Source organism: Drosophila montana, unplaced genomic scaffold (assembly GCF_035044405.1).
Source record: "Drosophila montana isolate Dmon_TW-CO22-7 unplaced genomic scaffold, ASM3504440v1 contig_2438_1, whole genome shotgun sequence".
Taxonomy (NCBI): Eukaryota; Metazoa; Arthropoda; class Insecta; order Diptera; family Drosophilidae; genus Drosophila; species Drosophila montana.
The window spans coordinates 1,281,274-1,296,673 of NW_026997315.1; the positions used below are offsets into that span (position 1 = coordinate 1,281,274).

Sequence of the window (15,400 nt, forward strand, 5' to 3'; positions counted from 1 at the left end):
GTTTATGCGCGTTTATTTACGACTTGAAATTTGAATAATTTACGATGCCGTCGGCTGCGAAGAATGCAGTCCACAGTATCCTGTGTATAAGAATGTTTATATGTGTGTGTTAGAGGGTGGGGGAGGGAGCAATAGTGGAAAAACAGCGAAGAGGACTTCGTTCGGTTAGAACAGCTACAGAAGCCAAAGCCATGAAAACATGGACCAGGACATGGAACATTGAATCTGTTTTTCGGTGCCAAAGCAATTGGCGCTGGCTATTGTAGTTGCGTGGGCGTTCAAAGCTGTGCTAGAAGGGGGTGTGGTCAGTGGCGATGGGCGCGCGCTTGAATGAAGCGTAAAATGTTGTGCACAACAACATCAACAACAAGTTGCAACTGCTGCGAACAGATTGCGGCGAACGGCGGACAGCGGAAATGGCAATGGCAGCGAAACATAAACGGAAACACAAAATGCCGCCATGAAACGGAAGTTAAATTATTGCAATTGTGTTGGCACCGCTTTTCATAACTGTAAATTGTTGCCCCCTCCCCCCAGCCATCGTCCCACCACTGTCACGACATGCTTGCATCGCAATTTTCGTTATTCGTGTTTGCAGTTAGAGCAGCTGCAGCTGCAGTTCGTTGCCAAAGTCAATAAGGAACAGCGCCATCTATCGATGGGAGCTGGTAAAAGTAGTTGGGAAATCAACAATTACAGCTTCATCAAAGTGTGCTGCCAGAGACATAAGCAAACAAACAGAGACTGACATGATATATTCATTTATGTCTATTGTGATGGAAGCTGGGCATATACATAAAAATGAAATAAGCTAAAAGATAATTGGAAAATAAATATATATAAAATTGTTTGTCCTGACTAACTGATTGGTGATCAAAGTAGAGCCTAAGCCGATAGAGCTAGAAAACTGTCTGAAGGTGCAAGCTGTTTTAGATAACTCCACCTGCAGTTGTGAAAAAATTGTCTAACGAATTTTTTTGTTTAACGTCCGAAAAGTCTCAAAATCATTTGCCAAGATGTTTTTTCAAATATTCATGGAGACGTATCTTTCGCAGAATCCCGCTAGCACGGATCCCAAATGAGCGGAATATATTTATTCCAGCTTTTGGTTCTTAATTCGATGGCATTCAAACTCATTTTTAAATATTTATTGTAAATATAACTTGAGATAGAAGGGTCACATAAAAACTGTCACGGGCGAAAAGGGATAACAATTTGTTATTTTTTATTACTTAAAATCTGTCTATGCAAAAGGAAATCATTAGATATTATTGGTGAAAAATTATAGCTAAATCTTAAAGCAATTTATTTCAAATTATCTGTCATAAGATACAAATAGCGAAAGCCACGTGCTGATTCAAATACTTTAGAAGATGTTAAATAGCATATATTTAGCAGAGAATGTGAAATTTGTTAACCCTTTATTTTCAGGTTTATTTTAATGTTTATTTAATTTAGATATATCGGTATTTATGATTAACTTTGCAACTTTGCGAATGTATTCGAATCGTAAGCAATCAACTCCTCATGCTGAAAAACTGTTATCTCTGCTAAAAAATTGTATTTCATCTTATCCATACAGCATTTGGTGTATATTATCAACTTGGACAACTTCAATCACCCATACTACAATTCTAATTATCCATCCCATTTCCGCCCAAAAAGCTGCTAGCGACGCATATAAAGAAATGTTTACATGCAATTACCGTTTTAGTGTCGCGCTGTCAACTCGAATACCATTTGGAATTGTTTATTACATGCCCAGAGCTCAGATCTCTCAGCGCATAGAGAGGGAGAGATGGGGGATTTGGGCGTGGCAAACAGAGAAGTCTGTCGGCCGCATTCTTAATTACAGTACCTGCAATTTATCATCGGCGAGCAATTTCAGCTGGAAGCTGCAGGTAAAAATGCTGCTGGCTGCTTTCGCTCCACATGTTTACAGCCAGTAGCTGCCGTGTGTACCTGGTAAACATTAAACAGAACCGAACGAGCTAAGGAGCTAAAAACGGCAGATGCCACGCGTAAAACAGCTACTAAGTGCTTGCTAATTGAATTGTAGAGTGTAGAACGGGATAAAATTGTGTAATGTCCCGTAATTTCGAAAAACAACTAACTGGGCATTAGAATTAAATAGTTTCCTACGTTTTGTAAGCTAAAGTTTAACAATACAGAATAGACAAAAATATAATAATACAAATTTATTATTTGTTAATAATAATAATACTCAAATTAAAACCAATAAGACAATCTCATGTAGAACATAATTATACATTATACCTTGGCTTCATTTCTATCCATACAGGATTTACATTAATTCTGTTAATTTAATTTAATTCAAATTTTGAAGAGTTTCGAGTACATTTCATACCATAAACTCGTTTGACATACAGAATTTATTATTATTATTATTTATTAGCAAATATACAAGTTTAGGAAAATAGTATTTAAAGAAAATGCTGAAGCTAAACTGCCAATAGACGAGGAAGAGACTTAAATCAAAACAAACATTTTGAAAGTGAATTATTATCAACATTATTGTCAGTTGTGTGTTAGTTGTGATAAGGTAAAATATATTAAAATCAATTATACAATTTTGCTATAAGCGAATTTTGCAGCTGTAATCCCCATGATAAAGGTTTTAATTATTCCGAACAAAATATAATACAAAAAAATTTCCCCCCAACTAAACACTTTAATAATAAGTAAGTAATTAGCTGGCATTAAATTCTCTTGGCCTTCCTGAAGGCCATAAAAGTCGCAATTCACGCGACTATCGCAGTCGTATATTTATATAGCCCCTACTCTGGCGAATTCGGACAGATTTATGGCAGCGGCATTAAACGGCAGTCCGCCGTCCGTAGGCGGCTGCAGTTGCCATTTCCGTTTCCTTTTGGTTGCACTTGGCATTTGGGGCTCTTAATTAAGAGCTCCATTTGGGGCGCACGTGGCGCGATTACGGAGTGCAGCAAGCAGCTGCATGTCTGATAATAAAAACACATGTTGACATTCTCCCACTGTGCTACCTACATAACTGCAAGTGTTCTTTGGGGGCGTGGTCCGTGTAGGTTGCTTCACATCAAATTTTTAGTGCCGTTTAAGCCATTTGCACATTTTCGTTTATGGCCTTTGCCATTTCGCTGCTGTCTGCCTGTCAACACATCCTGTTGCTGCTGCGGGCGTGCCTATTAGACCTGGCCAGCCTCGAGTAGTTGATGCTCTTTTGTAAGCTCGAAATTGGAATGTCATGAAAGCGTGTTTGCTTATTTAAAAAATCGTAAAAGCGAGTCGGAGACAAAATGAGAGCAGGTCGTGACAAGAACGAAAATTCAAGGCACAAGAGGTCAACAGTTGTTTGCTTGCTCAAAATTTGATTCTTGTTCTTCCTGCTTACATTTCTGTTGGGCATTGTCTTGCCGTTTGCCTTGGCTTTACGAGCATCCTTATTTGGCGCCCTATCGCACTGCTGTCTGTTGGCGCTGACTTCCGTTTCCGCTTGCATGCCTCGCATTGTTTCATTTCGTTTGTATTTCTTTGTTTTTTTTTGTGTATATCACCCTGGCACACATGTGTCTTAAATTTTGTTGAGTGATTCACATTTTGACCTTTGACTTTTCATGGATTTTCGTTAAAAACTAGTTAACCCACTTTCCAGTAAGTTAACAGCATGCTTCAATTTGTATTCGAGATTATGACTAATATAAATGTGACCCTATTAGTAATCGCGGCTTTAAAACTTTATTATCTATGTTATCTAATATTATTTGCAAAATATCCATCATATAATATTCATATAGTTTCGCTGTAAGTAAAAAACAAGCAAAAAAAGAGAAATTCAAATTATTTTACCATCACATATCTGCTTTTTTTGCGAAGTTTACGAAACAAGCATTATACATATAAATAAAAAATAAAATAAAAAAATATAAATATATTTATATAAATAAATAAATATAAAAATATGTTTTCAATACAAATAAAAATATAAATATGTTTACACATATAAATGAAAACATAAATATATTTATATAATAAATAGTAATAAATAATAAATATAATATATTGCCTTGAATATTCTGTGAGTAGCACACAAATAATCTCAGAATTCGTTTATATTTTTGTGCAAAAGTTTTGAAGCACTGTATCAATAGGTAGAGCACGATTGTGTCTACCTATAAAGTCTGTGCTCCCTGTTTATCATTAAGTTCAATGAATACTCTTTTTGATATGCTTTTGTTGTTTTTTATTTTAGTTTGTTTGGCATGCGACCTTTTGACCCTTTTCTTTTTGTTGAAATGCGCATTTACCTCAGTTAACTGGAAGTTTGTTTGTTTCCTGTCAATGTGAACGCAACGAACTGCAAATATGAACCGTAAATGGAGTTTCTTATAGCCAACGTCCGATATCAGTCGACATTTTGTATTGGCCCTTTAAGCTGTGTGCACCTTAAATGAAGGCATTTTTCTAATGAATTTACGCAAAGCTCACGCTCATTAACCCATTAGTGCCACACAAAGCGTGGCCCATTGCTTTCGGCGCAAACTGACCTTGGCTTGGTTGTGGAATTAGAATTAAAATGGCAGTTGGTGTTGGGAGTCAAGGCAATGGCAGGCATTGGCAGTAATTTGATTTAATCATCGGCCCGTAGGCAAGGACGAGTGAATGGCAATGAATTATTCATTTGACTTGTAAAAGGATTTCAATTGCTCTCGCTCCAGACAGCAACTCACAGCTGCCAGCTGAAGGCGACGGCTTTGAGTGCTGTCAAGTTTATTAAAACGAAAGCGGTTTAAAGTCAATTGTATGCATTGACTTCTAAATGAGTCAATAAGTGTTAGCCATAAATTAGAATAACAAGTCGCATGAGTGCCTTTGAAATCAATCAATTAATTATGTTGCATTAATTAATGTTATTTATCATATATATTATTTTCGATTGCAATCAATTTACTCTACGCCAATACAGCATGTAGCCTATATTTTAGCACAACTCTGCCAAGGCAGCACTTCTGTATACAGCTAAGATTTTTCCCTTTGCGTCGCCTGGGAGAAAGGAAAGGGATTCACATGCTTATGATATGACATTTTTATGATATCTCGAGAATTGGAAAAAAGGTATCTTCTAGTCGAACGACCTCGACTCGCTCAAGCTGCCTTGTTTATTGTGTATGAGCAGGATAATAGTGTGAAGTTAAATCGCATTCATTTGGGGCACGACAATGCAGATGGAATAAAAATGCAAGCGAAACGAAATGAAATATAGTTTGTATGAAATCAATTTGTGTGAGCCAATGCACTTTGTCCGCAGGCACTCATTTGTTTGGTAGCTTCGGCTGGGCCGCACTCATTCATTCCTGTAATGGCTGCGATATGCACACAGTCAGCCGACAAAAAGGACATTCAACATTCAACATTTTGCTGCGCTGCCCGCAACACGTCCTTAAAGAACTTAATTAACTTTTCGCCGTTGTTGCTGCTGCTGCTGCTGTTGCTGCTCTTGCTCTTGTGGCTCTCCCTGGGCCTGTTGCAATACGTTCGCCAGAGTCGTAAAAAATATCCGGCCATATTTAACTGTCACATTGTGCGCCTTTTTACGCTTCGACACACACATAAACAAACCCCGTGGCGACTTTTGCAAAATACTCTCAATATTGTGACTGGAATACAGTTAACGCAAATGCATTGTGGGCGGACGCGGCTGGCGTCCCGGGGTCGCGGAACAGCACGTGCCAGCCGCAACAGCATTTAAATTAACCATTTAGAGAAATATCTTTTTATTTAATGACTCCTGCTGCCTGTTGTGAGTGCGAATCTGTAGCTAAAATATATATGTGTATATATATACAGGTGTTTTTTATAAAAAGATTTCTGGAAAAATGGCAAAATGTTGTTTAATAAAAAGTAAAATACAATAAGCATGGCGAGATTAATTAAGTTAACAATTAAAAAAGTTGATTCAAATGGAATCAGATGTATATATATGAAATTATATTTTAAAAGGAATAATTTTTAATAAAAACACAATTTATTATCTTTTGTCTACAACTTTATTGATTGTGTTTGTGTTTTTATTAAAAGCATAGGAAATCCATAACCCCTCCATAAATAAGAAAAAACACACCGACTAATTTATCAAAGCTTGAATATTACGATTGCATAACTTAGTTTATAAAATTATCGAAATTTAAAATATTTGCTTTCAATTAAATGGCTTCTATACCTTAATCTAAAAGCTACCAAAAACCAGATCTCAGGTTCATAAATCTTGCATCATTTAAGAATATCGTACTTATGTCAGTTTAATATTTAATATGTAAATACAATAAGCAATCACAGCAGCAAGTTAACCCATAATGCAAAAATAACAAGCTTTGAATAAAATTGAATGAATATTTGCATAACTTATGTCAAAGACAAGCAAAGGCAAAATTTAATAATTGGGGAGTGAGGCAAACCGCAACTCTAACTCCAGGTATATTGCGTTGAATTATCGCACAAAGCAGTTTACAACATTATAAAATTAATTATGTCATTTTCGACTTTGTACGCTTACCAAGAGCGAATCATTGCAGATTATGGCAAGCCTCCCTTTTAAGCACAGCGTTTATTTATGGCTGCAATAGTTAATATGTATCTTAAATTTGTGTAACACCAAGACTTAAATATGCATAATCCCCATGTTTATGCCCTCAATATTTAAACTAAATTTAAACATACAAATTCGAGTGTTTGCATACGCTCAGCTCATACACACACACACACACACGCATGTTTGTGCTGCCAATTCGATCCAATATAAATATATATCTCTATGAAAAATAAACCACAGCGGCACACAAGTAAACAAATAACGGTAAACATTTTGCCATTCAGCGCAAATCGCGTGTAATTAATCATTCAAATGCGGTCCTTAACAAAAAAAAAGATATCACCAACTGTACTGAGTGCGACCATTTGCATCCTTTGCTCTCTATCTATTTTTTTATTTTGTTCCGGCTTAGGGTTCAACAAATTGCTATAAATAACAAAATATTGGGCGGCTGGGAGCAGGAGACCCCATGGTCATTGTTTTTATACCCTCTGCCCAAAGAACTGGCCTTAAATAGAGGTTAGCTTAAAAATGAGAAAGTAGGTCAATACGACTCTATAAAATTATATGATTAGCTATGAGATGGTGAATTTGGTATTAATTTGCCAAAGCCCTAACAAATTTAATTTTTTCAATATTTATATTCCATTTTAAGTTTTATAAAAAATTACTTAAAGCTCAAATTTAAAACTGATACAACTTTAAAATTGTCTTAAAATGGAATGAAAAACAGAGAACTTAATAAAATATATTTAGGCAGCTCCAATAAGAAATCGTAGGTATGCACAAGCCACAAAAGCGTAAGATATTTTGGATCCTGATACAGAGTATCCTTCCGTTCAGTACAATCGATGGTAGACATTCATCGTTGTTATTTTTGTGTCACAACGCCATTTGTGTGCCAGCTGAGGATGAACCGTGGTTTTTGGCAAGGATTCATCAGGCGGCGGGCAGGCAGAGCAAGTGCAGCCGTTCACACGCTTCGACATGGAAATGATGTGAATGCTGAATGCCGAATACCGAGAGACAAAAAAAAAGAACCAGGAAAAGCAACAACTTAAACAACATTCCATCAGCTGCAGCAGAAGCGGAGCTCGCCATAGAAATGCAAATTTACCGGCAGTTGGGAAGTAAGAGAACTGTTTGCATTAATATAGACCCCCAAACGCATCTTCTTCTTAGCCGCCGGGGCAGCGGCATCAAATTGGAGTCGATAACGCGTCGGGTCAGGCTTCAATTGAAGCTCCTCGACCTGCATCAGCAGCAGATGCCAAACGATGCGGAAACCAGCAAAAGGTAAAGAAACCCACTGACGGGAAATGTGGAATGTGGAAAATTGGTAACGGCACAAGGGTCAAAAAAGAGGAAATGGGAAAATATGCAAATATTGAACGGGACAATCAAATATGCAACGGTAATTTTTTGTAACAACGGTCGCGTAGTATTGAAACGCAGCTCTCTATATACATATATACAATAATATATTTATAACCTAGCGGTTATTACCCGGCCTTGCCCGTGGCCTCAGCCCCAGAGCTCGGCAAAGGGTTTCCTGTGCTTCCGTGCTACATAAACAAGCCAGCAAACAGCTGCGAAAAGTTGGCTTAAGTTCTTTTTATACCCTTTTAAAAGTTAAAATTAAATAATACCTGAATATTGGTTTAAATTAATAAGAAAATATTCATACGCATTTATTCTACATTATAAAAATTGAGAAGATATATAAGAAATTTCGTTCTAAGAAGGGTATTTTAGCCTTTAGGCGTGGTTTGTTGAACTTTAGTTATTACATATATAAAAGTAGGAGTTTATTTTAGTTTTTTAATTATATTGATGACCCAATTTCAGGAATTCAACGTAGACTATTTTTTCCACTCCCATTTAACTCGCATATAACTTGGATTATGAGTGCTATTCTAATGCAAAAATCTTGATTCAACTGTTAATATTGTTAACAATTCCGACGTTAGTAAAGGGAAATTAAAACTTAACTCTGAATAGAGGCATTTTGCGAAACATAGTCGTGAATAATACCAACCACGCTTCAGTGAATCTCAAAACTAAATGGATTTCCATTCAAATTTAAATGTGATTCACGTTTATGAAAGTGAAATGTCCTTTGCCAACACACACATGGAAGGATGTTTGCACTTGAGCACACAATTTATGATTTCTCAAGCCTTTTTTTACAACTTGTTGGAGTTAATACAATTGTTGAGGCTTAACTGACATTTTCTTAATATATAAAAATGTATCCATTTAAATTTATCGCGATAACTGTAAAAATGTTTTTTGGCAAGCCAACTCATACGATTGTAATAGTTATTACTTTTATTTTAAATATAATAAAACATTGTTATATTTATAATAAATGCTAGTATTTTCAATGGCCTCCGTAAGGCTCAAGCTGCCACCTCCTCTTTTGCTCAAGATGCCGTCTCCTCCTATATAAAAGCCGGCTCCTCTTCCATTTGTGAACCTGCCACCTCCTTCTATATTAACGCCGCCGTTGAAGCCGCTTCTTCCAATATTAAACTTACTTGAATTCAAACAGGCGTATATACGTACATACATACAAACATATTTAAATACAGCAGGTTCTCTCCGGCCTTGACCGTAGAAAGTTTTATGCTTAAAATGTTAGATATAACTTTTGCTCCAGTTCCCACCAGGGGAAAATGAATATCTACCCGCACTATTTTGAACGCAACTTCTTAAGTTTGATTTTTCAGTGATATTTAAAAATTAGTTTAAGATCCATCGAATTAAGAAACAATAGCTTGAATGAATGTTTTACGCCCATGTTAGTCCTGTGGTGAGAATCTTGAAGCCGCAAAATAAACATTCGTTCATTATACTTTTGACCCGCATTTTCCAGTTCGAATTTTCCAATACCCTGTCTAAGTAATCACTTTTGATCCAAAAGGAAGCGTTAATATAAATTTCACTGATAATCAGTCAGCACAAAATCTGTTATTTATATAGATAGACACAATTATGATATAAAAAACTTCTTATTAAATTGATTTTTTGAATGAACATATGTTAAATGCAATGAAAGAATCCTTGATAATTAAGATATTAATCATAACAACGAAATATACAAAAAAAAGTGCTCTGTAACAAAGCTTAAATTTCGACATGAGACAAAAACGTTTAAAACAATTCAGTTATGTATCAACGCATTTCCAACATTGTATGCGACATTTGCCCTAAAGTTTTTCTAAATTTTGGGATATTTACTGCGCGACTTTGTCAGTAAACTGTACTTTGTCAGGTTAACGAGCACGTGCAGAAGCGGCAAATGTTGAAAACTTACAGCGATACGAAAGCGGATCATAAAAAAGGATATGGTAGTAAAGCATCAAAAGCAGCAGCAGGACATTTGGGAGTTTTTGCAACTGTCTGATGCGAGTCAATCTTTGTGTTTTCAGCTGAATGGAGTTATTGATAAGTGCGCGCAGTTGGGAAATAAATAATTGAGGGGGTACACAGCTGGCTCTAAGAAGAAAATATTTTTCGTTGTAGCTAAAAAGCTTACTAACAAACTCCATGAGAAATATTAAGCAAAGAAAATGATTATATGAAAAAAAAAATTATTTGCTGTAGCCCAACTAAACTAACTAGTCTTTTAAAATATAACATGTCACTTTTATTTGTATTTAGTTAGTAAGGATTTCAAAACCTATAAGAGCTAGAGACTGAAATTTGCAACGTAGGTCCTTCTTGTGCAGTACAAGTTTGTTTCTGATAATCGATAACTTGCACCGTTTCTAAGCAATCGATGAAAATCGATATTGAAATGCTTTGAGCAAATCTCTTGCATTTTAATGGCTAGAGTCTCAATATTGGAAATGTAGCTTCTAGATTAGGACAATTAGATAAAGTATCCTTAATTTTTTAAATAACGGCCGCCCCACTTTTTGACAAGCACCATATGGTGTTAGCAGAAGAAGGTTGAGGGTATTCGCTAGTCTGGCAGTCCCAACTAGAGCAGTCTTACTTGTTTCAAGATCTGAATGACAGTGCTTGTTGTTCCCTATGCTTGTTGTTCCCTATGTTACATCAGAAATTAAAATAAATGAAAAATAATCATGAAGTAAACAAAAATCATTTATATTCATTTCCGCTGGCCATAAGTACATCAGGTTCGTGCTTGACCATACTTATAAGCACATAATACTTAAGCACATCAAATAATCATAAACATACCCCAAATTACACGCCCAGCTGCCTTACACCTCTGTACAAAAGTACTAAAAATTTATTTATGTTCCTGGCCCAATACCTCAGCATACATATATACTAGCATATTTATGTCGTTCTGGGGCCGTTGCCTGCTCATAATGTTCATCAGTGCTAATGACTGGGTCACTTACTTCGTGTTGTTTGACAAATCACTGGGCAGTTAAGCATAACAGCCACGCCCACAGCTATTTGTCTTTTACAGACACGGGTGCATGAAACTGTTGACATGTCATTTGTCATATTCACACGCCTCGCCAGAAACATTTGCGACACGGCTGTGTGTGTTAATTTGCATTTTACGCAGGTGTCTCAGCTCTTGTGGGGTGGCATATTAAATGGAGAGTAGCTCGAGGAAAATTTGAAACAGCACAACTAAAGTAATTGCGCAAGAATTTACAGGCAGCTCAATAATACAAATAATCTAATCAGAATATTTCGATGTCAGATTAGTATCTCAGACTAAATTTAAAAATGAACACCATACGAAATCTTCGTTACAAAAGGATTAATTTAAGTCAATGTCTACGTTTCTGCAGCAAAAAGGGCTGCGAGGAGTCCAAAAAGTGCGCCGATCTGAAGGCAAGTAGCATCTGCAGCCCGGATGGCAAAAAGGGCAAAGCTGAGAAGAAAATACTGAAGAAGGTCACGGTGCTGGAGGGCGATGGTGTGGGCTGTGAGCTGATCGAGTCATTGAAGCTGGTCTGCGAAGCCGCCAAGGTGCCGATCGAATGGGATGTCATTGATAGCTACAAGTCGCCCGACAGCAATAAGATTAACCCAGTTCTGCTGGACTCGCTGGAATGCAACAAAGTGGGCATCAAGGGGCCCATCGCAAGCGGACATCATCTAAAGCAGCTGCGCAAGGCTTTCGGCCTTTACGCCTATGTGGCCCTCTGTCGCAACATAGAGGGTCAAAAGACGCCCTATGGCACGCTCGACTGTGTCGTAATACGCGATGTGATGGAGGGCGAATATTCCGGCATTGAGCACAGCGTCGTGCCGGGCATCCTACAATCCATCAAGGTGAGCACGGCGGTGGGCGCCGATCGTATTTCTCGCTTTGTGTTCGATTTTGCCCTGAAGAATGAGCGCAAGAAGATCACAGTAGCGCACAAGGCTAACATAATGCAGCTAACTGATGGCAACTTCCTGACGTCCATGCGCAATGAAGCCAGCAATCACTTGGCCAAAATAAAGTTTGAAGAGCGATACATGGACACAGCTTGCTTGAATCTAGTTATGCACCCCGAACTGTTTGATGTACTCGTCTCCTCCAGCATGTACGGCGATGTTCTGGTCATGATGGCATCCAGTATCATGGGCGGTAAGGGGCTGTGTCCCGGCTATTATGTGAGCAAAAATGTTGTCCTTTACGATACGCTCGTTAAATCCAATTTGGAAATGGCCGGCAAGGATATGGTAAATCCCACGGGATTGCTGTTCTCAACGGCGCTAATGCTTAGACATTTGAAACTGGACTCGCATGCGGACAAGATTAACTGTGCTGTTCAGCAGGTCTACAAGGATACCGATATTCGGACCAAGGATACTGGCGGCAAAGCCAAGTGCTCGGAGTTTACCAATGCCGTTTGCGGATTTATTTCAAAGATGGATGAATAGTGTGAATTTTAATATAAATACTAGTGAGATCGAAATTACAATATCTAAATTTGTTTAAGTTTATATTTTATTATTAACGAAAGTAGAAATTTCAACAAATTATTATAAATTTATATAATATATATAATATATTTATATATATAATATAATAGTATATAATAAATATGTATATACTAATAGACTCGTTTTATTATTGTTAACCGACAATTGAACCGGACAAAATTGGATAATATCAGCTGTTGTATTTCCAGACGTATCAAATAAATTTGTACTAGGATCGCTGAAAATGAGTTTATTGCAAATCCGAGAGTAACCAAAAGTGTTGCAAATTTTCGGCCAATTTACCACAGTTGCGGGTGGAATTACCAAAATCGATGAAAAACGCATTCATTGAGTTTCTTTGTACAGTTTGAAGCAAATTGAGAAAAACTTCAAATTTCCCCCAAAGAAGCTTTGAATTTCATTTTATATTGAGGCAGATTGGCTTCTGCAAAAAAAATTTAAACATGTCTCATGGAAAATAGATTTTCCGAAAAGTGTAAAACACTCCTAAAATAAAAATTGAACAAAGATCTTTGAAAAAAGTTTCATACAAACGTTTTTCACGTTTTTTCCACTCTTGCGGGTGGAATTTTCCCCGCCCCATCTTCCTAGCAGTGCGTTGATCACCAATCAGTCAGTCGGTCAGACTTCAGAGTGTTCCATAACAAATATCCATTGCTGCGATTTATGCAAAGAATCAAAAAATGTTGCCAGCCACGTGTGAAGAATACTACGATAACCGGCTTCTAGTTAAATGTGAAAATAAGCCAATTAAATTCACTCCACAGGTAGTTTCAGTTGATAGCAGAGCTAACAAAAGCGAAAAGTTTTTGGGCAAACAGAAAAGTTGCAAATTTAACTTTCTGCTAGCAGAACATTTTCAGTTTTGTCTGTGTGTCATCAAAAGTTGTTTTGAGTTTGTTGGAAAATTGCATAAACGAAAATTGTTTTAAGCTGTTTCGAGTTTATGCTGAGTTTTGTCAAACAAAAAAAAATGAATAAATAAATAAAGCATATTATAAACATGAATAATTGGCTAGGCCAAGCCTGGAAGCTTTCAACTTTAAACAATAAACAAAACTTAAAGGCCGTGTGTTGTTCTGGGGCTCATAATTTGCCATTAATAATATGATTATTGCTATCAAAGTAGCCGCATGGTGTAGGGCAGGGTAGGCGAAGTTGGCAGCCATAGAAAAGGGGCAGAAGCTGTCCGAGAGATCGTGCCGCTGGGTCACGTACTGCCCAAGTGCTGACAAAGTAAACCAAGTTGCTCGATTTGCGCCCAAGATGCAAAGCTGCCAAGAAACTGACTGCGGACAGGAGACATGAGACGACAAGACAGTAGTAGGTTGGCGTTGTATAAAAACTTGTTAAAATTTAATAATTTATGGCCCTTGCCTGGCACATGGACCAGGAACGGGCCCAAAGCGGCGAGCAAGTAATAAACGTCAGTTTTTGTGGGCTTCCAGCAGCAGCAGCACCAGCAGCGCCAGCAGCGCCAGCAGCAGTATAAAATTGGCCAAGTTTGTCAGCCAACAGTGGACTGGCAGCAGTTGCAGATATGTACGAGAACGTAAAATACCACCACGAGCTGTAGGGATTCAGGCATCCAGGCAGCCAGGCAGCCAGGCAGCCAGGCATCCAGCCATCCAATTTGGCTGGCTGCACAAAATTGCAAACAGCTTCTCCCTTTATTTTTTGTTTTTTGGCCCCTTGCATCGTCTTGTTTATGCAGCCAACTAATATGTAGTAGTAATTAAATTTCGACTTGGCTTGCCTTCTTCTAACTAGCCACGCCCACTATGAGACGGCGAGTTACGTAGAGTCCGATGGCCATTTACCTGACAGTTGTGACTTCCCGTCTGCACTTCATGCAAATTGACTTTAGGGACACTCACTTAAGTTCACTTCAAGTTTTAAGACCCCGTCGCGTAGAGTACGTGAGCGCCATTTTGATTCTATTGTTAATTGTAACGGTAAAAGTTTCATCTCTGACACAGGTAGCGCAGTGGAACCATTCGATAAGCTTATTAAATGATACCTGAGTGCCCTCCCACGTGGCAGCAACAGTTGAATCTCTACTTAAAGCTGTCCATTACAAGCAGAAATCACCTTTGCCGTGTAAGTATATGAAACGTTCGGAAAAATGACGGTTGCTGCTGAGAGGAAAATTCACGTTTATCAAGCTTTTCATCCACTGCACATAAAACATAACAAATAATTCATGCTTCTCATCTTAGATGTGGATACAATGAAAATGACATACCACATCATAAATTTAATTTTAATAACAATAATAACCAGGTTGAGTGCTCAAGGGTTGCAGAGTTGCCTAACGGTTAGATACCCTGTACCCGACAAAAATTGACTTTTGCAAAAGAAACTAAGTCACAAATTTTGTGTTTTTGGCATTCAATCAAATCTATGGGATATTTGATCAAAAATCGAGAAAAATAGGAATTGATCTAAGTCTCTGAGATCGATTGCGCTCATACGAGCCTTCAAACATGGGTAGACTAGGCCCGGCTGCTGATGCTGATCAGGAATATTAAGCCATTATTGTGTTGCATATACTATATACTATGATACCCCATTTTACGCATTTTCAATTAGTGAGGAGTATAAAAAATATTGCAAAATAGCCATCATATAATAACTTTTATATTACGTATACGTATATATATGAATATATTCAATTTATTAATTTTAAGAACGATTCATCGACGGCCCACAAGTCATTCTCCTGTGTTTATAGAACACAATTTGCAGTTTCTGTTATATTTCTCCAGGCACAAATCTATAAAGTTTTGCATTACTTTTTTCCTATGGAAAGTAAAGTATTGGTACACCCTTTGCTTCTCTTGTTGCGTGTAGGGTATAATGAATAAAAAACTCCGGATAAGG

At 37.4% G+C, this 15,400-nt stretch overlaps 1 protein-coding gene across 1 annotated transcript; it reads left to right on the top strand.

The window, feature by feature from the left end:
* Nucleotides 1-11,252: 11,252 nt before the first annotated feature.
* On the top strand, nt 11,253-12,631 carry LOC135428002 (probable isocitrate dehydrogenase [NAD] subunit alpha, mitochondrial). Its single transcript, XM_064681787.1, has one exon. It carries the CDS (start codon nt 11,306-11,308, stop codon nt 12,452-12,454), a length of 1,149 nt encoding a protein of 382 aa, XP_064537857.1. The 5' UTR covers nt 11,253-11,305; the 3' UTR covers nt 12,455-12,631.
* Nucleotides 12,632-15,400: the final 2,769 nt, after the last annotated feature.